At 42.9% G+C, this 25,801-nt stretch overlaps 1 protein-coding gene across 1 annotated transcript in view; it reads right to left on the minus strand.

The window, feature by feature from the left end:
• Positions 1 to 25,801, minus strand: part of GAD2 (glutamate decarboxylase 2) — a 68,995-nt gene that overhangs the window by 21,143 nt on the left and 22,051 nt on the right. The window contains exons 8-10 of the mRNA XM_057498239.1: positions 16,253 to 16,332; positions 3,740 to 3,794; positions 1,641 to 1,757 (exon numbers count right to left, since the gene is read on the minus strand). Of these exons, the coding sequence (XP_057354222.1) occupies positions 1,641 to 1,757; positions 3,740 to 3,794; positions 16,253 to 16,332 (252 nt within the window). The remainder of the gene's footprint in view (positions 1 to 1,640; positions 1,758 to 3,739; positions 3,795 to 16,252; positions 16,333 to 25,801) is intronic.

The following is a 25,801-nucleotide window of genomic DNA, read 5'->3' on the forward strand; positions in this document are numbered from 1 at the left end:
AATGAGAAACGCTATTATCTTCACAGTTTAGAGAAGACAAGATGGGCCAGGAGCCCATTAAATAGCTTCTTAGTACAAGGAAACCATCCAAGACGGAGGAAGCAGTTTCAGAACCCCATTTTACTGATGTGTAATTTTGGGTAAGACTATTTCTCTGTGGAAAAGAAAAAAAAAAACAGGGAAGATTCATACCAGTCAATTAGTTGAGCAGTTACAACATGTCCCTTAAAAACCTGTACTCAAGTTTGAAGATTTGAATTGGTGTAATACTCCCTTAAAAATAAAATGTCAAGATGGAGATTTATTGGAAAATGTTAACATTCTTTGTGGGTAAAAATTATCCTGGGATAATTTTAAAGAAGAAAAAACCAGAGTATAATTGCTTATTTTTTCTTTGTTATAATTTCATTTCTTTTACACTTTGAAAAACTATCCAATTTTCCCAATGTGTACTACTTTAACATTCTTTTGTACTTTGATGATAGAATGAATAAACATAAAGATAATAAGTGGTAAACTTGATGTGTTTCCAAAAAAGCTCATAGAACTGGTTAAAAGATCTCCTGGTTCTATTTCAAGTAGAAATGTTGGAGAATCTGAGCTTCAGCATCTGTGGGCTCAGGATACATAGGCACTGTTAGCTTTAAATCTGTCCGAGTAACCCTCTTCCTGAATCAGCCAGCAAGGTTCAGTGGGCTGTCCAGTTCTCAGCCCCAAGTCACTGATGGAGCTCAAGTTGATCAACTTGTTTTAGTGTCTTCCTGTGTAAAACTGAAGGGGTCTCTGGCAGCCTAATGAACTATCACATTGTGAATCAAGGAGGGAATGGAAGATGGCCAACTGCTGTGTAAGATACCTCTGGGATAATGGAAATGGACCTAGCCTAGTCAGTGGAAGTTTTCTGCTCCAAAAGAAGGGAATTAATTTGGTCTAAATACTTACTATAAAGCCAAAATGACTTTATACTGGTCTAAACTTAAATCTCCTCAATTTGTCCTTCTAAAAATGGACATTTCTTCATTTGGAAGTGTTTTGATGAGCACATATCCATTAAATTTTAGTGTGACTAGGCCTGGAGTGAAAACATCTCAAATATAATTTATCTTCTTAGCTTCTGAAGCTAAGAAACTGGAAATCTGGTGGTCTATGTGTTCTAACAGGTTGTCACACTTGCATTCCTCTCCCAATATACAAATACCTGATCTGAGCTTGAGTTCTTTATCCTCTGGGCTTCCTATATAAATGCATCTCCTTTTGACCTTTTTGATCATTTCTATATGGAAGTAATATGATCTACATATGTGCGGCTGCATACGTATGTCCATAGGCTGTATTCCTCCGTGGATGTTATGGCCCAATGAACTGAGAACCAAGTGCTCAGTTCAGGTACTGGTCATAGAAATAAGAATATTATTGTGTTGGGAATATTAAGGCATAATCAACCTCTGACTGCTTCCAGCCAGTGTTATACTGTGTGAGTTGTGTGTAGTTTTGGCTCTGTGATCTTTAAAAGCTTAAGTATCATCAGTCTAAAAGTAAGTTCCTAAAGTAAAAAAATAAAACAGAGAGAACAAATTTCATTTCACCAGCTCCAAGCAAAAAATAGGGCATTTTAGTGGCAGTCCCCATGGGATACTTACATCCACATGCATCCAGATCTTGTACTTTTTGCACAGGTCAGCAACAGCTAAGAGGGGATCAAATGCACCGTACACGGTGGTCCCAGCCGTGGCACTCACAAGGAAAGGAACAAATCCCTAGGCAAATGAGAAAGCCCCAAATAATGTAAATCAAGGATTCTTTCAAAGAGCTGATAAAAACAGTGGAAATTCTCCCCTTATCATAAATAGCTGCATTTTTGGAACTATCAGAAGGGTTACTGACACCGTGGAGCCTGGTAGGGAGGGTGTCCACTCTCCAGGACATCCTATCGGACCTGCCAGGTGCCTTATGAGAAGAGTTACTCTGGTTTTCAGAAGCGGCTACCCTGGACCCAGAGGTGAGTAAGCTTATGGTGCCCACAGGCCATTTATAAATTCCAGGTAGATTTCCTGGTCTCTCATGCCCCTTTGCTCACGTTCTAGGGGCTCTTTTTTCATAACAGGGTCTCTGAACTTAATAAATGCCCAGAGTAAGCAGCCAAGAGAATGAAAAGCAGGAACTCCAGCCAGCTCATTATTCCTATTTGGAAAATCCTCAGATGATGTATTTGGCATCTTTGAGGGAAGAGCTCATATGGGACTAAACAATAAGCTTGGCTTTTATCCATCTTAGTATCCTCAGTCTGTCTGGCGCTGGCTAAAAGAACACTGATTGAAATAACAGGTGGCTGCTGAAAGAGGGCAGAAGAAAGGCTCACACAGGGTGAACATAGTCGGACATGAGGTAACGTGATGTTACAGAGTCGGTCTTTAGGTGGCAGCAAAGGTTTAATCTTATGGCCTTGTCACTAGAAGTAGTTCTATTACAGGAACAAGGGGAACCTCCCGCTTCCACTTTGAAGGAAACAAACAAAAAAGGCATCTAAAATAAATATTCTTGAGCCAACACGGAAAACATAATGGAGTCTCCTCAAAAAAACTAAAATAGAAATACCATACAATCCAGCAATTCCACATCCTGGCATTTACCCAAAGAAAACAAAAAACACTAATTTGAATATTACTCGGCCAAAAAAATAATGGAATCTTGCCATTTGCAACAACATGGATGGACCTAGAATTATTAGGCTAAGTGAAATAAGCCAGACAGAGACAAATACCATATGATTTCCTTTACATGTGGAATCTAAAAAACAAAACAAATGAGCAACAAGCAAACAAACAAAAACTCTGAAACAGACTCATAAGTACAGAAGAAAAACTGGAGGTTGCCAGAGGGGAGGGGGAGAGAGGATGGGAGAAAGGTGAAGGGGATGGGAAAAAGGAGCAAACTTCTAATTATAAAATAAGTAAATCATGAAGGTGAAAGATACACCATAGGGAACAGTCAGTAATACCATGATAACTTGATATGGTGACAGATAGCAACTACACATCATGGGGAGCACTTTTAAAATGTATATAAATATCAAACTGCTATGTTGTACATGTGAAACTAATATAATGTCAACTATACTTCAACAAAATGCATTTGTTCCGTCTTTGAACTAGGAATGGCAGGTTATATCTACTAAAAGTTACACTAAGAGAGCTCTAAAAAGCAAGCTCTCTGGTTTGCAAGCTATCCAGAGATGTAAGTGATTTTCTAGAGCTTAGTAGGAATCTTTAGTAGGTCTTCAGAACTCATTACTTCTAAGAGTTCTAATTTGCTTCCTAAAAAATAAGATGTTTTGAGAGCCAGTCATATCCATATGTGTCTAGGCAGGAGAAATTGGCCCCTTTGAAACAGCCACACAATAGTGACACATGCTGCCTTAGCATTCTGTTATTTTCCACTTGTGAACACGATCTTTTAAATGTTTGTTTAATGCCAACCTTGACACCTAGGAAGACAGGTGCTTTGAAAACTCTTACCATATCACTGTGCATATTATTTATCCAGTAGCTTGGCCCTTTCTACAACTCCAAGAAATGAATAAGGACTGGGTACAAAATTCCATTTTCTCATTAAAGAGGGGAAGTTGAGACTTGGGTCCTCTTTTTAAAATAAAACCAAAGTGTGTTCTCCACTGAATGGAAACAGAAATATGGACCCTCAGCTTGTTTTGGGCTGGATAAAGATCTCCACAAAAACTTACTCTTTGTTTGGCTTCAAGGATCCTTCTTTCAAGATCAGATGGGATCATTTTCCCCCTGAAAGGAAAAAGAAATATAGGTTTGCTTTGAATAATTTACTTTGTCTTTACCACAGGAAGATTTAAATGTCCAACACGAAACCACTGATAATAATGATCAGTTAAAACAACAACTTGGCTGTTTCCAGAAAGAACTGTATTTCCTCTCTGAAAGATGCATGACTGTAATCTCTGACACATTTAGGAGACAGCCGCCACGTTGCGCTATTACTGCAGCTGCATGTCCCTCCGCCTCCACAGAGCCTGCTCTTCAGGTTATCCTCTTAATTCGGTTAAAACACACCTGCTTTGGAGCAAGACATTTGGAGAGGAATGGAGAGTGCAGAAAAAATTTGAATTCCAAATCTCCCAATGACTGGACCTGCAATGTCAGAGAGATGCAATGCCAAGAAGAGAAAATCCATTCTGAAACATTTGAATGAAAATATTAAGTAAAAAGAAAAAAAGTCATCTAGTTACATTCCATGTGCTAAAGGCATAAAGCAAGCCAAGAACTCATGGCCTCAAACTTCAAATGTGTGATTGACTTTAGAGAAAGAAACACCATTTCATCCCTGAAATGTCTCTTTCCTAAAATAAAAGCACAGAAAGTGCTTTTGCCTACTATAAAACCCCATCATTACAGTGACCGAAGGAGGTGATTTCTAGTAGAAGCTAGATGTGTGATCTTAGTCAAGTCAGTAATTTCCCTTTGCCTATTATTATCCCTGGAACATAGTGATAACAATTTTACCTGTGGAGTTAAGAGGAGTAAATGAGTTAGCAAATGTAAAATTATTTTAAAAGTAAAGTTAGAGGCAGTGAAATATTCTTTAAACAGAAAGAGCTAAACTGGCTAAACTCTTCATATCAGGGTCATTGATCTAGGTTTTTAAAAGGCAATTTGGAGAAAAACTACAGAGGAGGACATTCACAGGAAATGGTTGGCACATGCTCCTGGCACCTAGGGAGCAGTGATTGGAGGTGGGGTGGTTGGTACTGGTCTAGTTCAATAGTCCCTTTGTGACTGTGTCCCTGTGGTTTTAGATACAGTGCAAGCCCTGGGCTACGTCATTACACCTTTTAGTGTTGTCTTGCCTAAGCTTTACCTATTGAAAGATGTTATCTTAGTATAAATTATTTTTGAAACATTTCTCCATTTTATACAAATACTTTGAGGATGATATAGTGAGTAAGTTATATTTTCTGCATTTTTCATTTCAGGCTAGTATTGGAGATCTTACAAAATAGCTGGAAATAAAGCAGACAGTGGCCCTGAGCATACTGAGAACCAATGATTTATGCACAGCTGTTCTTCCAAGAAAGGCAGTTAAAATGCAATTACCTGGCAACCAGAATGGACCAGTTACCAGGGAAAAGTCAGTCAGGCTGGGATGGAACAAAGGGCAATAACTGTACTTTGGTGTGCGGGGTTGGACTTCTCTTCAGAGCAGCCCACCTTTGGGGAAACTCCTGTGAGATGCGACCTCTGAGGGCAGAAAATGGGATGGGAAGGCTGGATGGTGGGGTGGGGAAAGGAGCAGAGGAGGGCAGTTCTCTCGCTGTACTTGTCACACTCCATAGCTTGGCCTGGGGGCACTTCCCAAGCAGTGATTTTCAGTCTGTCCTAGATCAGGCTGTACTAAAACACCTCGTTCCAGCCCTGCTAGAAACACAAGGTTCAAAATTCAGAGGAAATTCAGGTATTTTATATTTATCTTCTACATAAAGTTTTAAGCATATTAAAATTGCCATAATATTTTTGTAGGTAAACAGGGACATTGAGAGAGATTGTTTGCAAATCCTAAATTCTACCTACCACAAGCTAGCCATCTCTGCCTGGACAGTGTTGGGCAGATTAGCTTGACAGTTGCTATATGCTCAGCTAATCACATCTGGATGTTTTGTTAGGCATAAGGCACTAAGGTGTCACAAGAAGTCACAGATTAGGGGACATTAGAATTGGAAGGAGCTCAAGACCTATTTCTAGTCTAATTGTGTCATTTTTCAAATGAAGAAAGAGGCTAATGGAAGTGGTCAAATGCCAAATCAACTGTCCAAGATCAAATGCTGGTAAAAGGCCAATTGTAACTAGAAATAAAATGCCATGCTTCTAGAATAAACTCAAAGGACCAAGCATATGGGAAATGTATTTGGGAAGGTTGAAGTCTTATTAAGAAAAATCTTTTAAGTGAATATCTGGCTTTCACGGATCAGAGGTATCTTTCAAGCCTGCCAGGAAAGCAGTAATAAGCACACAGTAGGTCTCATTTCCATCAATGAGCTTTGGGGCATAAGGAAGAGGCAAGCTTGTCAGATAATCAAGTTCAAGTGTACTTCTCACAGGGTGGAATGTGAGGGGTGTGGCTCTAGACAGGACAGGCTCCTGTCTTCCCCGGCTTTCCAAGCCCTTAGTTACATTGCCTACTTAGGAATCTGGACCTTGGCACACTGCAGGGGGCAGATCAGCATTTGTTGGAGGTCTGTGACCCGAAGGGCAAAAAGGTTAACTCAGGGGTGGTATTAACTATGTTCACTTTTCCTTAAGGACTGACCAGGCAGTTGGTCTGAGGACCTCTGGAGACAAAAGTTTGCATTTTTCCATTTATCTCAGGACTGGCTGAACTACTATAGAACAATGGTTCTTAAAACTTAGTGTGCATAAACATCACCTGGGTAGGTCTTTGAAATGCAGGTGCCTTGGCCTTGCTCTTAGGCATTTTGATTCAGAAGGTCAGTTAGAGGGCCCAGGAATTAACTCATTCCACAAATATTTATTGAGTACTTCCTCTGTGCCAAACACTGTCAGGGGTATGAGGGTCAACAAACCAGTTTCTATTCTTCAGGGCTTATATGTTGGCATGTGAGGCAAACAATAACATAGTAAACAGACAAACATTCCTATGAATCTGCACTGCTAACAAGCTCCCCAGATGATTCTGATGCAGGCAGAGAAACATTGCTTTAGAAATGGAAATTTTAGCCTAGTAGGCTTTTAAATAATGGTGTAAAACACACTAGCCAAGTAATTTCCATGGGACCTATAGATTTGAGCCCTCATGGCTGTAGGGCAGCAAGCAGAAGGTCATCCAGATGTGCTGTTGTGCATCCCCCTACCTATCTATGTGCTGTGGGATGAGAGTACTGGGTGACAATCAGTAGGCTCCTCTGAGGACTGGCTGCTGTCTGGCCAGTCCTGGCTTCTCCAGACAAGCATCTTTTAACAGCGGCAATCTTTGGTGGCAGCTGTTGCATCCCATATCTCAGGTCTAAAAGTATTTCCACAGCAAAATGAGTCTCTTTAACATTTACACATACAGCCTTTAGCACACAGTTAAGCAGTAGCTGATGGTCTGTCATGCTGCATGCTAGGTGTCAGTGCTGAGGAAAGGCTGCCAGTAAACCAGACTGCTGCTTGGGAGGTGGATGTTTTGCATGGAGATCCTGATACTTTTTCAGTAGCCTTTAAAAATCTATATGATACTATAGGGTCAGATAACTTCATGAAGTTGCCTGGACAAAATCCCCATGCCAGCTAGAGCTGCCAGCAGGAAATATCTTCTCTTTAAGGAAAGCAGCAAAAGACACATACTACCATGCATGGTCTTGTGACCCAGATTCACAGCTATCTTCCCATTGCTCTGAAGGAGACAGTTATCTCACCGAAGGGAGTATAAGCCTCAAGGCAGGTATCCAAATGGCCACAAATCCAGCCCTTGAATCACTAGTAACACTGCTCATTGGCCCTCCTGCCACTACAACCTTTCCTAGGTGAGCAGAACCTGGCTCTGTTCACAGAGATATGTGTGCAAGGAAGAAAGGATGCATGAATCCTTCCTGTTAGAAAGGGACTGATGTTAAAATCACATTAATAGCAAAGCTACCCGCAGCCCCAGTGAACTGCCAATTGTAGAAGCAGTCACTGCTCTATGCCTTCCTCCATGATCGCTGCTCCTCAAGCCAACCCTACAAGAGCTATTATTGTTTTTACTTTGCAGATGAGAAAACTGAGGCTCAGAGAGGCAGCTGAATGTGGCTAAGAGTTTGGAATGTGTAGACAGTATAATCTGGTTCCTGCCCAGATCCTAGGCTAATTGTGTGATCTTGAAGAGTTAAGGTCTTCCTTCCATTTATTTATAAAATCATGATCGGATTACCTCCCTCACAAGGTTTGCATGAAGATTAAGTGAGAGTAAATATAAAGCATGATAAACACTAACTAAAAAACTCTGCCCAGCATATAGTAACCACTCAGTACACATTAGATGGTCTCATTGTTATTAGCAATAGCAGAATTTGCATGATGGGACTTGACGGATGGCACACAGTTAGTTGGGGGCAGATTTCAAACACAGAACTCTCTGATCTCAGAACCCAGGTTCTTAGCACCATGTAATAAATGTCTTCCAAAGCATTAATGGGATTTAAACAAAATACCTAGCACTTTGACTTAAGAAGAAATCTTTCAGGTTGCATTCTTGAATTGTAATGATGTATGTAATATTTCCACTATGTTTTTTTGGAAGCCCCCTGAATTGATCCTAATTCTTCCTGTGATTAGCACTGATTAATAAAATAAGAAAAATTTATGTCCGCTTACTAAAATATATCACTCTGTCACTCTTTGATGGTAATGTTCTTTCTAGTATAGCACCCAAATGCTACAGGAGTAACAGAAAACTAGGATCAATGAACTACTCAATGTGGGGGCTATTAGTTTTTAGTTTGTTTCATTGTTTCGTTTTTTTTTTAGCTAGTCAGTGCTAAGCAAAACTATTTTGTAACATAGACTGCAATATAAGACAGCAAAGGATGCCCATGGACCCAAGCGGACAAAGAACCTGAATAGGTATCTTCCCAAATAAGACATACAAATCACTAACAGGTACATGAAAAGATGCTCCACATCACCAGTCATCAGGGAAACGCAAAGCAAAACAACAGTGAGCTGTCACCTCACACCTGCTAGGATGGTTATTATCAAAAAGAAAAGAGATAAAAAAACATGTTGGTGAGGGTGTGAAGTAAAGGGAGCCCTCGTACTGTTGGTTGGGAATGTAAATTGGTAGAGTTGTTATGGAAGAGGATAGAGGTTCCTCAAAAATTAAATAGAGAACCACCATATGATCCATGAATCTCAGTCCTTGGCAAGTAGGCAAAGGAGATGAAATGAATATTTTGAAGAGATACGTGTATTTACATGTTCACCATAGCTTATTCACAGTAGGCAAGATTAGGAAACAACCTAAGTGTCAACAGATGAATGGATAAAGAAATGTGGTTTTATATATATATATATATATATATATATATATATATAATTCAGCCATAAAATCCTGCCATTCATGACAACAGGCATGAACCTGGAGGATATTCTGCTAAGTGAAATAAGTCAATCACAAAAAAGTCAAGAAAGACTCCAATACCTCAAGTCGTCAAATTCAAAGAGACAGAAAGTAGGATGGTGGTTGCCAGGGGCTGGGGGGAGAGTTGGGGGAGCTGGAGTCTCACGGGTGTGGAGCTGCAGTTTTGCAAGATGAAAAGACTTCTGGAGATGGGTGATGATGATGGCTGCACAGCAATATGAACGTGCTTCCCCTCCCTGAGCTGTGCACTTAATAATGGTCACAATAGTAAATTTTATGGGGATCTTTACCACAGTTTAAAAACTGGGGGGAAAAACGGGACCATGTTTAACTGGTGTACTCTAGGGGTTCTCTGCTGAGCCTGAGCTCTGATTCCTCACTTCCCAGCTATGTGACCTTGGGCATGCTGCACCGCTGCCGTGGTGATGAGTCAATGAAGGAAGGAGAACTTAGCGGCCTGTTGAAGACTGTTGTCTGTAGAAACTCTTCATCAGCGCTGTCAGCATACTGTGAGGGAATACACTCTTTTGCGTCTCTAATGAATGAATTCATTAGGTCAGTTGTGCAAGGGGCTTAGGACTGTGCCTGGCACATAATAAACAGCACGTGTCAGCTGTTATTATTTATATCCTTGCTGTGGTAGGACACCACTACTGTGAGCACCTCTGGCTCTCTGCACGTAAACCCGTAGGAACTGTGACCCTCGGAGCCTTACCACAGCCCTGCTCAGTCATAGTAGGTTCAGGGTCTCTGTGAAGTCTGTCTTATTCCAGTGCACTCGACAGCTCCCCAGGGACCTGAAAGAGTTCATCAGCTTCCCTAACCACCTTCAGGCCCTGGCCGCAATTCAGCTAATTTAATACAAGAGAATAATAACCCCAGATTACTTATGCTTTCAATTGTTCAAATCAATTGTATGGTAAAATGTGGCACTTAAGTACAGGGCAATGTAGTCTAACTGTAATACAAAGCTAAGTGATGCGGTAAAAGAAAATATCTAAACTGCATACCAAAGCATAAGTAGTTAGTTTTTGTGGTATGAAAGTATTAATCACATCCTGACAGAACTGTCATGTTACCTGGGAGTTAGGAAGGCCAGTGCCTTGTCTAGTCCTATGCCAACCAGGTATCACAAATCCTGGTCAGGTTTATTTTCTGGAGGGTTTTATAGCAATTTTCTAGTAATTTAGATAATTTAAAGGAAACCCTAAAGGGAAGAGTAAGAAATGGAGAAATGGAAGGGGATGGGGAGAGAACTGATTTATAAACACTCCTGTTAGTCCAAACTGATAACAAATAACAGATAGGGGTTGGGGAGAGGGGGAGGGATGAGAAAAGAGAGAGAGAGAGAGAAACCTTCCTTACAGTAGAATGAAAGGAACTAATACATGTAGAAGGAATGATGGAGATACAAAATAACTCTTTTGCAGCCATCATAATAATTCAGGCAAGAATCTTCAATGGATGCTAAACTAGTGAGTGAGTGAACATTTCAGGAGGAACATTTCAGGAACTTACATAGCCTTGAAGCATCCCCTGTGAGATACTTATTAACGGCAAAGCAGAGACTGGTCATTTTATAGTGGAGAAACCTGGCAGATGCCATCTTAGCCTACTGGTCAAAGCTGTCAATATGTAATACTGAATGATGTATGTGGAGAGAGAACGCTATAGCAAATATGTTAAAATGCTGACAATTGGTGAATTTGCGTGTAGAGTGTATGGGAGTTCTTGTTACTATTCTTCCAAGCTTCTTTTACGTTTGAAGTTATTCACAAAAATGCAAAGTAAAATAAAGGTTGGATGAGTTAATGTGTCAGCACCTTTCCAGCTCGGAGGGTTTCTGAGCTGAAATCCATCCATAGCTTGTCGGCCTAGTGTAAGTCTGGGGCTTTGCCCATTTGCGTCTTGTCCAACTTGCCCGACCCTTCCTCCTGCCCTGCCATGGTCACGGCTGCAGTTTTCTCCCCCTCATTTCCTTCCAAGTTTAGAAGGTAAGATAACTTCCGAGTTCTTATGAGCTTTTCAGAGGAAGATCCTACACAATTCTAGCCAAAAGAGTAAGGAACACACAAGGGAAATTAAACCTCTGCTATCTATTTGATCTTCACTTTTTTCCATATAACTCACATTCCCTCTCTAGCAGGTCCTTTGTCCTAGTTAAATATGCCTTAAGCCACCTCCTTAAAAAAAAACTAAAGTCATCCTGGACTCAACACCGCCTCCAGCTTCTGCCCACCTTCCTCCCTTTCGTGGCTCAACCTCTGGAGACTTGCATCTGTTTGTTCCCCTTCTCTCCCATGATGCAAACTGCTCTTGCCTAACTCACCTGCCACCTCGTGATAAGTAAAGCTGAAAGGCAGTTGCCACCCTCACTTCATCTACTGGTAGCTTTTGATGCTGTTAATCACGCCTTCTAGAAAACACTCTCCCGGCCCTCGCAGCCCCAGTTGCTGACTCTCCTCTGACAATGCTGGGTGCTCCTTGCCGTCTCTGTTGCAGGCTCCCCTGACTCTGCCTGTCCCTGGAATGTGGGTGCTCCTCACGGTTCTTTTCTAGGCTCCCCCTGTATGGCTTCCATTGTGTATCTTCTGAGCTCCAGGCTCAAATTTCCAATTGCCTGCCTGACACCTGCACTTGGATGTCTCATAAGCTCTTCAAATGCAACATCTCCACATCTGAGCTTTTCACTCCAGCCAGGATTCCTGCTCTCAGAGAACAGCAGCATATGGATGCAGCTGGCAAGCCCGAAGCCTGGCATTCATCTCTGACTCCTCTCTCAACCTGCACAGCCGTCAGTAACTCCCACAATTCCAGCATGTCAGCTCCGCTGCCCTAGTGAGGTCAGCCTGTACCTTCCCTCTCTGAGGGCTTACCTTCCTCAAGAGTTAGCATTGTTTCAATGCCTGCCTTCCGTGCACTAGACTAAGTTTTGTAGCATCTGTGACCATGTCCACCTTGGGCACCACTGTGTTCCCAACCAAGGTCACTGTCTGCAGCCAAAATAGGGCTCCCATTTCCATCATGTAGGAACTTTGTATTCTTCTAATTTTTCATCCAGAGAATAGAATTTTTCTCCCCTCCCCTCTCTGAAACATTGGTAAACATCTTTTGCCTAGTGGCCCAATCTGGTTCTGAAATATCACTCAGTTTTCTTTCAGAAACACTTATTTTCCTCTGACTTTTCCTCCCTATCCTTAGATACATCAAGACATCATTAATTTGGATTCCACTAATTCAAAATTTGCAAATATTAGATCCAATGATCCTTGAATGAAAATTCATCAATCTCATTGCTACAAATATTCAACTTTTTGCTACAAGGAAAGGGAATTCTTAACTAGAACTTATGACATTAAAGATCCATTTAACATACTCTCCTCTTTTGAATTTAATAATTCATCTTTAAAAAACAGAATACTCTTTTTAGTTATGGTACTTCCTATTAAAATATAAGCTATAGTGTAAAGAGGTTTTCCATTACCTTACCTTATTTTACTTATTAGAGCATATATAATAAAATTAAAGTGCTTTTTGATTTTTTAACTCTTAAAGAACCTATTCCAAACAAATAAAGATATGCTATATATTTCTCTTTCTTCAGGTGAACTGAGAACCATATTTCACCCTGAATGGGTCACCAAACTGAGCCCCTGTGATGGCTAATTAAGTGATAACATCTCACAGGATCTTCTCCTCCATGTGACTTTGGGCTTGTTTGTTAGAAAGGCAGATGCTCTTCCTCTTCACTAGGACGTTTCCTTCCATTGTGAACTTCCTACTGAGTCAACTGTCTGCAGAACAAGGTAAAACCTGTCACCCAGCCACTGACAGAATAATCTGCAGAGCTGGAAACAGTAAGTGTCAGAAATGAATGGCTCCGAGAGCAGGGCCAGATTGGTGTTTTGCCGAGCCTGGATGAACTTTGCAAAGCACGTTAGGAGAAAGAATGTAGGTGCGCACTTTGTCAGCTGCAAGTGATTTCTGGAGCTGCTCCCCTGACTTTTTCACAAGGATGAGATAATAAAAACAAAATGGCTGCCAAGACTGTTTGACTGGCTCACTGAACAGTGGCTTCAGGTGACTGCCCAAGGTCTGCTCCTTGGCCCCTGACCCCAAACATTTCAAATTCACTTAATCCATTAGGCCAGGCTCTCAGTCTTAAACTCATGCTATACAGATGATGTGAAACAAAAATGACAAGTAGTTACCAACACAGCTTTCGTTTTCTCCCCAACACACTCTCAGACAACACTGCTAGGAGAATACATTGGCAAAAACCTTTGCAAGGCAGTTGGGCCTAGGGCCCCTTGCCTTAAGAATGTGATGCAACAAGACATACAGATGGCCAACAGGCACATGAAAAGGTGCTCCACATTGCTATTCATCAGGGAAATGCAAAGGAGCTACCACCTCACACCAGTCAGAGCAGCCACTATCCAGAAGACAACAAATAGGTGCTGGTAAGGAGCTGGAGAAAAGGGAACCCTCCCTACACTGGTAGTGGGAATGGTCCAGCCACTGTGGAAGGCAATACGGAGGTTCCTCAAAAACTAAAAATAGAAATACCATATGACCAAATAATTCTACTTCTGGGAATTTATATGAGAAAAGAAAATCACTGACTCAAAAAGACATATTCACCCCTATGTTTATCACCACATTATTTACAATAACCAAGATATAGAAGCATATCTGAAATGTCCATCGATAGATGAATGGATAAAGGAGATGCGGAATGTATACACAATGGAATATTACTCAGCCATTAAAAAAGAAAAAAACCTCACTATTGCAACAACATGGAAGGACCTTGAGGGTATTATGTTAAGTGAAATAAAACCAGTCAGAGAAAGACAAATACCATATGATTTCACTTATATGCAGAATCTAAAAAAACAAAACAGAACAAACAAAACAGAAAAGACTCATAGACATAGAGAAGAGACAGGTGGTTACCACGGGGGAGGTGTTGGGGTAGGTGGGTGAAATAGGTGAAGGGGTTAAAGGAGCACAGAATTTCAATCATAATATAAATTAGTCAATGGGATGAAAGTATAGCATAGAGAATATAATCAATAATACTGTAATATTTTTCTGTACTGACAGATAGTAACTACACTAGTTGGGGTGAGCGTTTAATAATGTAGATAACTGTCGAATCACTATGCAGTACACCCGAAACCAATGTAATACTGTATATCAACTATACGTCAATTTACATAAAAAAGACTGTGTGTATCATTTAAGTTAGCGATTATATTAAGAAATTCTCATAAATGGAGAAGCCCTGGTAGCAGAAGAACATTCACCAGAGGATGGAAAGTTTGTAATAGCAACACCAAAAAAAACAGGAAATGAATAGTAGGGGACTAATACTTTGTGCTTGCTCTGTTCTAGGTGTCATTTTTGGTTTTACATTTGTAAACACGTTTAATCTTCATAACAGCCCTATGATGTAGGTGCCAGATTTTTCTCTTTTTTCAGATAAGGAAACTGGGGCACAGAGGCACTCGCCCAAGCTAGTGCTGGAGCTGATGTCCGGATGTAAACAGTCCAGCTCCAGAGCCAGCTCTTCAAAGGACTATATATCATGCTTTCTGACATAGTCACACTGCAAATACTATGTACTTAAGTGTTTGTAATGATGTGGAAAAATAGTTACGTTATGTCTAGTTAGAAAGAGAAACAGGATCACAAGTACATACATAGAAAAAGGAACAACAGCAACAAGATCAAATCTCTATGCTTTGAAAAAGAGATTCAAAAGTTGAGACACCAATACGGTATTAGTGATGCTCAATGGATGGTGGAATTACAATTTCTCCCTGTCATTTTCCATTTTTTGAAAGGAAGCATGTATTGCTTTTTAGGTGATAAAAATGATCAGTTACTCCTTTGTAAAGCTCCCATGTGTTTCCTGTGTCCACTCACATTTCCCTCTACTTCCCATCTTGCTACATGTCACACTTGTGCAGCAAATTTTTTTTCTCCAAGGCCTCATTTCTCCCCGCTTTTATTTCTCATGCTTTTTCCTTTCTTCTTCCTCCTGTGGCACTCTCTCCTCCCTTCCACGTCCCACAAGGCTCATGAGCAGAAGGAGAAGAAGCCCCCCCAGCCATTGCTGCCTGATGGTCCCCTTCTCTCTGTATGTACAATGGGTGTATGGGGGAGGGGCAGCGCATAGAGAGTTATTTTCTGAGAAAAACAATAATTTTTAACCTTGTGTTTTAGTTTTTCTAATGACTTCTAAAATTATTGACATAAAATTCTTTGACCTTAAAATCTGAGGCTACCCGGCCAGTTACTGATCTAGAGCCCATTGGTTCTTCCAGCACCCTCTGCTTTCTGTTCCTTTCTCTGCTGTTGGGGAACAACACGTATCTCTCCCTGGCAGCCCTGTCTGGGCTCCCCTTCCCTGCAACAATTTTGTTTTTCCTTCTTGTTCTTCCTTCTTCCAGGCCTGAACTTCTCTTTGGAGCAAAGTGCTGCCTGCAGACAGTCAGCTGTCCTCAGCCCAGCCTTCTGCTCCTGTGAATACCTGGCTGACAGGCATGGCGACCTCATCCCCAGGCTACCTGCACTGTCACACTGTCTACTGATGTACACAGGAGTAAAAGCAGCAGTACTAAAGCCTTAAGGAGTGGAGTCAAGAGCTCCTTCCTTCCAGACCATCTATCCGTCCCCAGGAGCACACTCAGGGACACCTGCCATCTGAGCTGATAAGGAAGACCTCCCCTCCTATAATCACTCCATCTAGTTCACACAATCCATGGAGTCTAGAATGCTGATGCCTCCAGCAATTAGTGCTCAGACGCTGGCTGCTGCTTAAGTGCCCAGGTGATGAATGTCCTTTGGCATCTCTTTGGCACAGAATATTTTGATGGATTTAACAAAAGTTCCAATTTAGTCAAGGGCCATGCAAGTCTTCGTGGCACTGATGAAATGTCCCAGGGCTCCAAGCAAGAGCCCATGTGACAAAGAAACAGCCAGTGGCAGCTGCAATGGAGGCAGATTTGCTGCCCACAGGCTTCACCCATTCTGAGACCAGAAGGCATGTATGTGGTATTTGCAAACTGTTACCCAGCAAGGGTTGTGGACTCATGCTCACCTCTCATCACATTTAATCAGGATCACACTGTCTGTTCCAATCCCCAAGGCTGCAGCTCCCTTCTTGAGTGAAAAATGACTCTAAAAAAAAAAGCATATTTGTAATTAGTTGCATGTAAAGACAAAATCCATCCCTTTGGCTATCTTCTCTCTTTTCTCCATTTATTTCTAATCTTTCCCTCCAAAGCCTGGATTGCTAAGAGAAGATGGCATTCTTTAGTTGAGACTTCTCTTAAAAAACATGTGCTGAAATGCACATAACAGAATTTACCACCTTCTCGTTTCTGAGGGCACAGTTCAGCAGCCTCAAGTACATTACACTGTGGTACAGCCATTGATACCATCCATCTCCAGAACTTTTCACCTTGTAAAACTGAAACTCTGTCCCCATGAAATGCTGACTCCCTATTCCTTCCTCCCCACAGCCCCTGGTGACCACCACCTACTTCTGTCTTCATGAGTTTAGCTACTCTGGGCACCCACTTCATATAAATGGAAACTACAATATTTGACCTTTTGTGACTGACTTATTTCACTCAGTATAATGTCCTCAAGGTTCATCCGCCATGCAGCATGTGTCAGAATTCCTTTCCTTTTTAAGGCTGAATCACATTCATTGTATGTACACACCATGCTTTGTTTCTCCATTCATCCATCAATGGATACTTGGGCTTGCTTCCACTTTTTGGCCATTGTGGATAATGATGCTATGAACATGGATGTACCAACATCTCTTTAAGCCCTGCTTTTAATCAACTTAGATTACACCCAGAAATGGAATTACTGGATCATATAGTAATTCTATTTTTGAGGAGCTGCCACACTGTTTTCCACAGCAGCTGCACCGTTTTACATTTCCACAAGCAGTGCACTACCGTTCCAACTTGTCTACATCCTTGTCAACAGTTATTTCCTCCTTCTTTGATAACAGTCATTCAGATGGGCGTGGCGTGGTACCGCCTTATGGCTTTGATTTGCATTTCCCTGACTGGTGACATTGAACATATTTTCATGTGCTTACTGGCCATTTGTACATGTTCTTTGGAGAAATGACTATCCAAGCCCTTTGCTCATTTTTTAATGGGATCATTTGGGTTTTTGTTCTTATTGCTGTTGGGTTTACTTGGGCTTTTGAGTGAATGAAGATAACAAGACCATGGAAACTGTAAATAGAGCTGCTCCCCCAACAAACCAATCTTCATATAATTCAAGCCAATCTTACATATAAAATGTAAGAACACATCAACTCCTCCAGCAGGTATGTATTACATGGCTTCCAGATTTATATTTTGCTACCAACAGCTCTACTGGTTCTCTCACATTCAGTGAAATTGTGTGCAGTCAAGTAAGCAGAGAGGTTTGCCTCAAATCCAGCACTCTTCAAGGCACACTTGCTGGAGGGGCTGTATTTTGTGCAGGTACCTGCCCAGCCTGAGACGGGACCAGGAAGGAGGCTTGGGTAACTGGCGTGGGCAGAACAGTGTGTGCAGAAAGGCCACACTGACAAGCCAATGCCAAATCTTTGTTTGCGCTTTTGGTTATTGATTTTGGGTAGGACTCTGAATCTCAATGGCTGTAATCACTGTGCAATTTGGAGAGAGAGCTGGGGGAGGCTGACCCAAGCCCAGCTGTACTGCATCTGCCCAGCAGCCTTTTACTATTAACTACAGATCATTAAGCTGTCGGAAAGGAGAGCTGCTTCCTCACTTTACATCTCCAAAGGGTTGCTGACTGGAATTTTAAGTCATAGTGCCAGAGTGTCCTCTTTTCTAATGCCCACTTTAGACTCATCTGAGTTCTTAAAATATGTAGCATAGGAAATAATAACACACATAGTTTTAAGGGGTGTGTCTAATAAGAAGAAAGCACGTTTATAACAGCAGCAAATAGTGTACACCAATAGACGAGACGCTGAATAGAGGAGTTTAAAAGCCCAGTGTAGCTAAGAAGTAATGAGAAAGGGCTTCATTTTACAACCTTGGAAAGAGAAACTGAACACTCTTACCAACAGACAAGGGAAGTAGGAGAGAAAGCTTAAAGATGCATGACTCTCTCACCAAAAAAGATGTCCTCTTGTCCTCCATTTAGCAGATACCTGGGTGACCCCAAAAAGAAGGCGCTCAGGGGAAAACAGGGCTAAGTCTGTTACTGCCAGGAGGGCTCAGAACAGAGGCCCCAGTGGCCCCACCAAGCAAGCACAAGCTACTCCAATTAGGTCCCACAGCAAATGAGCTCATAAGCACTGTTAGAACCACAGTCGTAGACCAGACTTGAAAATTCCCTGAGCAGACAAAATCAGTTTCGTCATACAAGCAAAGCTTAATTTAGCTTAATCTGCAAGACAAACGAGGCTAATGATCTGGGTCATTTTTTGCTTGTGCCTCTGAAAATCATGAGTGAAACTTAATTGTTCCCCCACATGGATATGAGGTAACCATGAATCAATCCCCTTTGGCTTAAGAAAATTCTAATATTGTAATCAATCACTAGATTGATTAAAGAATAAACCCTCACTGCTTCCACACTATATACATGGCTTTATAACAATATACCTGAGCCTTATTTCCTGTTTTGGCAAGGGCTCCTGGTTGCAACCTGCCTTTTTGGTATGAGCACAATAAACTCATTAATCACTACTACAGCGGTTCAGTGGTTTTACTTTGACTTCTGCTTTTTTTTCCCCCTGAACTTTTGACAGCACAAAACTACCAAATGGTAAATTGGGGATAAATAAGAGATTTGGTGCACCTTGTCAAGGAGAGGAAGTAGTCTTGTCTGGTCTTTAATGAGAAAGAATAGGGATTCTCAAATGAGGAGCAATTACCTAGGATAATTGATCACTGTAGCAATTGCCACACTTACAGAAAAACACATGCCCAAATGAGAATCTTCAAGATGGGTAACAAAAGTGATATGAGGCATGAAAAAGAAAATTAGGTGCTAAAGACAGAGGCAATTTATACTTTCAGGAAAGGAAGGAGGGAAAGAACTAAATGTTACCCACAGCAGGAAGGGACCACGGAGAGGAGGGAACTTGAGAGACAAAAAAGCCACTCCCTAATGAGGAGGAACGGGGAAGACAGCTGAGATGGCCTGCCTCTCTGGGCTGGTGAGACAATACATGGACAGTCATTTTTAATTCCTGGCACCACACTTAATGGAGCCACTTATTGGTGAGCCAGAGCAGAGCACATCCAGGAAGCTAAGGATCCTGGAATCCCGGTGTCCAGGGAGAGCTCAGAGGACACCTGGCTGTGAGCAGAGGGCACTGGGGACATGTGGCATGGGTGGCCTTATATCTGAAGGGCTGTGCCAAGGCAGGAGCAGAGGGGTACACTGCTCTGGAAGTTTCAGACGGTAAAACAATGATCAAAAATTGGAAGCTGCAAGGATTCATGTGCATCTCCAAATAATCAAGACTAGCAGAGATCAGTGTTCATCAATAGAATGGCTGCGGAATGAGTTAACTAACACCCCTGACCTCCCGGCCCTGATTTTGGAAGAATAACAATAGATGTCTGAGAGAATCGAGTGCTTATTTAGGACTAAATCATATTTACATTTAGGGGTAATAGATATTAAAACCAATGTGATTTTTATTTATACTAAATGAAAAATTCAAGAAAGATCCATTTACCTTAAAAAATCATAAGTACTCTAGATACAGGCTACATGATTTCAGCTGACATTTAAAATATGTGCAAATAAGGATGGGATTTTAAGTTATATAGGTAAAAAATAAGCAGGCTTTCTGGGTGTGAGTGGGATGAGAATGGGGAGAGTGAGAGCCCATAGGCTGGGGTGGAGGCTTGAGCTCCGCCACTCCATCCGGCCCTGTGACAGGAGGGTGCTGCCAGCTCCTTCCTTCTTTACTGGGAATAATACACCTTACCCATCTTTAAGGAAGGCAGGAGAGAAAGGGGAATGGTGGAAAGCTCTGGGATAAACCACGTCACTCTCCCGACATGCTGGTTTCTCTTCCTCTGTTACAATGCAGATAAGCAGCTTGAAAAGCTGCAGTGATTCTTTCAAGCCATTACTAGTAACCTTCAGATATTTAACTAAGACTCAGATTCCACTGCCCAGTGGACCACAGGGCTTCAGGAAGAGCCTCTGCTAGGTGCAGGGGACGTGAAGATTATGACGACAGTGCTCAGTCCCCAGCTGCCTGCCACCTCGCCTCCTACGTCCCCTCCTCTTGCTCTCTCTCTGCTTGGTGGGACTGGCCTTTCTGGTCTTCGAGAGCTTGTTTAGTCTGTCTTTGCCTCTGGGCCTTTGTACTTACTGGCGCATTTCTTGGAAAATCCTTCCCTCCAGTACTTAGATGGCTCCCTTCCTCATTCAGTGTAGGTCTCTGCTCTATATCACCTCCACAGAGACCCTTTATGGCCATCTTATACAACAGCCCACTACCATTCTGCTCTCTTGTCACCATGCGACATGAGAGTAAATATTTATCTGTTTACTGCCTGTCCCCTTCTAGAACATAGGCTGCATGAGGGCAAAGATTTTGTTGTAGTATACAGTTAACAAGTATTTGTTGAATCTGAACCATAAGCTCAGAGACCAAGTCCAGGGAAATGCCCACTATTTGTTGCCATAAATCTCTGGCCACAAATCCCAAGGTTGAGATGTAACTTTGGTGATTGGGGCCAGACAGCTGGGGCTTAATGGATCCCAACACCTCCAGTCTAAGGACAATTGTAAAAGCAAGTCCAGAAATCTTGGCATCCACCCCACAAGGCCTAAGATGGGGTCCTTACTAAGTGGGAAGCAGTTGTAGGCCCTTCTAACCTGACCAGCTGCTTGCAGGGGGGAAAAAAGAAACAACAAAAAGACTTCAACTAAAGAAAGAGAAAGGGCACGACTTGGAAATAGCAGCTCTTAACTCTTCTAACATTCTATCAAAGCCCTGTCTTCTGGCTTTAAGGTCTATCAGTTGTCCTTAACGTGATCCTTTTATACCAATACTCTCCTTTGTGGGCAGAGTGGATGAAGTGTGTATGTTTATATGTAAGAACACTGGACAGAGATGAATGGGGGTCATTACACATCAAGGATTCCTAGCAAGAAGGTCTTCAAGCCCAACCTATGAATGAGCTGCAATCTGCCTGCTTTGGCCCTTCCCAGTGCCTTGGGCCCCCGCCTCCCTCAGCGATGGCTGGACTCTCTGTCCTTCCTCCACCCCACACACACCCTTTGGCTTGCCCCCTCTGTATCCTGAGATTTGAGGGAAATGGCAGATGCATCTGCCTTAGGGAGACTGGTGGTCCTTGGTCTTGCTTCTACCCATCAAATGGCCAAAAGAGCTTCCCACTTTCTAAAGCACCTGCTCTACTGAGAAGCCTGTACTCTGTGACAACACCTCATTGACTTCTATGATTTGGAGGAGGTGATCAGCCAACAGTCTTCTTAGAGACACCATGTGATTCGAAGGCGATATCGTCCTGCACACGAGACATTTCTGGGAAGCTGCTACCTGATTATTCACACACAATTCTATGGTTTAAAGTCACCCACTGTGAGCTTGTGCCCTAGGTGAGTGTTAAAAGAAAGGAAAGTGCGTACCAGGATTGTTGACATAAAAAGAGACCCAAAGCTGATAATTTGGTGACAAACGTGAACTTCAGCACTGAGCATGTGCTCAGACTCAGATTATTCCATGTGATCTCAGGCGCACTTGGGAGGGTGACTGTCCCCTCCAGATCTCCTGCCCTTCCCTTCCCTTGGGTACCTTGTGGGGGGTTCCTTGAGAGCAGGCACAGGGTTTGTTCTGCTCACTGCTGCCCCCTAGTGCCTGAGGCAGTGCCGGGCACACAGCCGTCCTCAACGGGAAGACAGAGAAAGCTTCTCACTGCCCTCTGACCGCACTTGTCTCTCAGCGCCTCATTCCTTGTCTCCGATTGAATGAAAATATCCCCAGGAGAGGCAACACTTAGCTTTTACTCATCACTGACATGGCTCTCAGGAGGTTTCCTGAGAGTAGGTGATGATGGGATTGGACAGAGAAAATAACACAGGGGCTGATGAAGGCCCTGAAATGCAATGGAGGCAGGAATGCAGAGGTGAAACGGGGGGCGAACAGCAAACTGAACTGAGCTCGCACCGCACGTCCTGGAGGCTCTGTCCTGCTAAGTTTCTGTGTAACGGGAAGAATTACATGGGAGCTCTCTTTTTCCGAGATGCCTGGGTACTGTTAGTATTTTTTTTTTTTTTTAAACAGAAAGAACATCTATTTTTGGTTTGGAAACATTTCAAATAGTGTGATGTGAAAACCATCTTTCTCAAGAAACTATGAGAATCGCCTCTGCACAAAAGTGGGCTGAGGCCATGCGGGGCCTCAGCAGAACACCCGTGACCAGTTCCAGGGGACCTGGCTTGAAGCGGGCCTGCGGTGTGAAGAGTGCAGTGAGTTATGGAGATTTGCCTAACAGATCCCAGGGTCTTTTGTGATTACAAAGAACACTTTTCCTAGATACAGTTATGCTGCCTCATTGATGCTGTTTCTGGAAGAGCTTGTGCCACAAGAGGGAAACAAAGGAATTTGGAATTAAGCTAATGGTTTGGGCTTTCAAAGGACTCAGAGCTAGAGATGTGAATTACTAAGCTGTGACTGTAGCTTCCCTCCAAACCTACTTTCAAAAAAGGACCTAAAAACTCATCAGATTAATTTTTGCCAAGTTTTTCTATCACTGAAGATTTGGTAAAGGTGACAAGATTCCAGCAAAGGATGACTACTGAACCAGGCTATCTTGACGATTCCTCCCAATTCTGAAATTTTGTGATTCTGTATTTTGGAGGAAAACAATCTTGGAACTCTTCACTCATCTAATGTTCTTCACAGCAATACTATTTGTTTAATTTAGTCCTATCCAATACTTCAAGTCAACAGTTTGCTTTGAACAAGTAGGAAAAATGAATGTCCTTATCAGCTAGGGAAAGTTTTAGTTTGTATTGGTGGCCAGAAAAGAGATGAATAGCTCTGTGGGGTGCAACAGAGAGTGTGTGAAAGGCCATTTAGAGAACAAAAGATGACCCTTCCCTTCCTGAATGTGTGAAGTTTCTGAAGGGTGATGGAAGACCACAAAGTTTCTCAATGCCATTTCCATCTCTGTGGCTCTAAGCATGTCAAGTTATAAACTTAGTGCTCACAATAGAAGAAAAGACCGTAACTTTACCTGGTTCAAAAGATGAAGAAATTATATTGCAGGAGATAACCAACACAGGGAAAACGGATGAGAGGAAACATGCTGTGGGTGACTTTGGAGCAGCCTGCTAGAGACTGGTGCTCAGGGCACCTGCCCCGTGGTGGGAAAGCAGCCCAGGGATTCTCAAGAAACAAGCGTGTTGGCAAATAATGCTCCTGGTCTGACGTGCCACTGGGTGGCCACGAAACCTTGGGCAAAGCCTCCCCCATCTTGGGCGAGGGCTTCTTCTTCTATACAACAAGTTTATTTTTATGTTATCAGTATTTATGCCGAGTTTCTCATGTGCCAGGCACTAAGGTGTTTCGTAAGGCTTTCATCAGATTTTCAGAAGTCTTGGGTCTTGGAAACTCTCAAAGCTCATCAAGAGAGAAATACCTGAAGCAGCTTCTGCCACAGCCGTTGGGCTCCCCTCTCCCCATTGGGTCCTGCCAGCAGCCCCTCCACTGCCCTTCCTCCCTGCAGGTCAGTCAGGGAAGAAACCTACACGCAAAGAAGACCATTGTTTGGCCAGGAGAAAAGGCGTAAGAGACATGACTTGGTAATGCTTTTTCTTCAGCCTGTGGAGATATATTTCTGGGACTGATGGGCAAAGTGACGGTAAAATCTGAAAGGACTGAGGGAATATATGGCCCGGCCTGAAGCTGCAAGAGGCTACACTTAGTGATGAATGGAATGAAATGGCCCTGAGGTCTAGAGCCCAGAAGTAACTAAACACGGGGGTCAAGTTACTTCTTAACCTAGCGTTGCAAGGGCAGGGCTCACTTTTAAGGGCTCCTATCTCTAGAATGGTCTGGATCAAGTACTCAAGGAGACACGGAAATGCCTTTAACTGAGCTCTGAAAGCCCCCTGTAGCCCAGCCCTTTGAGATAATGAGAAGGATATTTTTGGTGGAGGGGACCACTTCAGATAAATTGATTTAACCTTGCCCAGAAAGCCCAGGTTATGTGGTCTGAGAATGATTTTGCTGTACTTTTATTGATATTGCAAACTTGGAGTCTACTTCTTCATTTCAAAGGGAAAGAAAGGCGATGTAAAGGAATGCAGGAAACACCCTAGAGCGAGAGCCACCCAGTTTCCATAGAAAATACTCGAGGCTAACATCCCTGGCCCCTGCCCTAAGCCAGATAACTAGGAGTGGGCAACCCTAAGGGGGACGAAACTCATGATAAGACGTTAAGGAATGCTTGTGCAAAGGTCAGGCAAGCGGCGGGTCCCCGTTTCAACTATATTGGTTAAAGTATGGGATGTGTTTTAAATTCATTGGTTGTGGTAATGTGTGGGCTTTGGTGCAACGGCAGTGAAAATCCTATATAATCTATACCTAAAGTTGCTTGGGGGTCGACAGCTTGGACTCGACCTGCATGTCAGGGGAGGTGCTGTCGGCCCCAGCTAGCTGGCTGAATAAAGCCTTTGCTTGGATTTACATCTCCGTGCCTGTGTGGTTTGTTCTCTGGAGAAGCCCTGGAGTCTCGAACCCTAACATTTTGGGGGCTTGTCCGGGATCCAAGAGACTTCCCGGAGAACAAGGGACGGCTGGAGGCAAGGTCTGATTGTCCTGACGGGGCAGTGTAATTCGAGGTTCGCCCCCTCGTGTCTGCATAAATCCAGGATAAAGCGGGAGTCACCATCCCGTGTCTGGTCTCGGGTTAGTGATCCCGAGTAAGGAGGTCCGGGTTGGTAGTCCCGGCCCCCAGGTTAGTGACCCTGGGTGAAGCCCAGGTAACCAATCCTGGCCCTAAGGTCCGAGTGATTCGGCCTTAGGAAGGGAAGTCCGAGCGGCAGGAACCTGGCGCCTGAGGAGGAAAGGATCGAGCTCGTCACCCTGCGGCAGTCCAAGTGGATGCCTTTCAGGAGAATCACGAGAGTTTTTGAGGATCCTGAGAGTGGTGAGTGTGGTGCGCACCAGAGTGAGAGAAGGACCGGTCCGAGCGAGTGCGATCAAATGTGGTGTGTGTGTTTGGTGTTATTGTTGATTGTTTTATTGTGTATTGGTTTATATTTCTTTTTGCGCTTTTCCCTTTAAGTTTTTCTTACTCTGAGGCTCTCCTGTTCCTGTTCTTTCCGTTCCTCCTTTCTGCCACTAAATCATTCCCCTGCGGGCACAGGTCGGGCAGTTAAGAGCCATTAGGGCGCCTGCCGCTGGAAGATTCCCGTGACAGGATAAGGGGGTCACAGCCGCGAATCCCAGATAAATTCGCGTCCCCCGCAGGAGAAAAAACTGTGCAACGACAGGCACCCGTCCACAAGCACATACACCAGTCATCATCTTGTTTAAAGTGGCACTTCTACTTTTCGCCTTTTGTCTTCCTTGCATTATTTACCATGGGCCAGACTCAGGCTA

This window comes from Manis pentadactyla, chromosome 3 (genome assembly GCF_030020395.1).
Source record: "Manis pentadactyla isolate mManPen7 chromosome 3, mManPen7.hap1, whole genome shotgun sequence".
Taxonomy (NCBI): Eukaryota; Metazoa; Chordata; class Mammalia; order Pholidota; family Manidae; genus Manis; species Manis pentadactyla.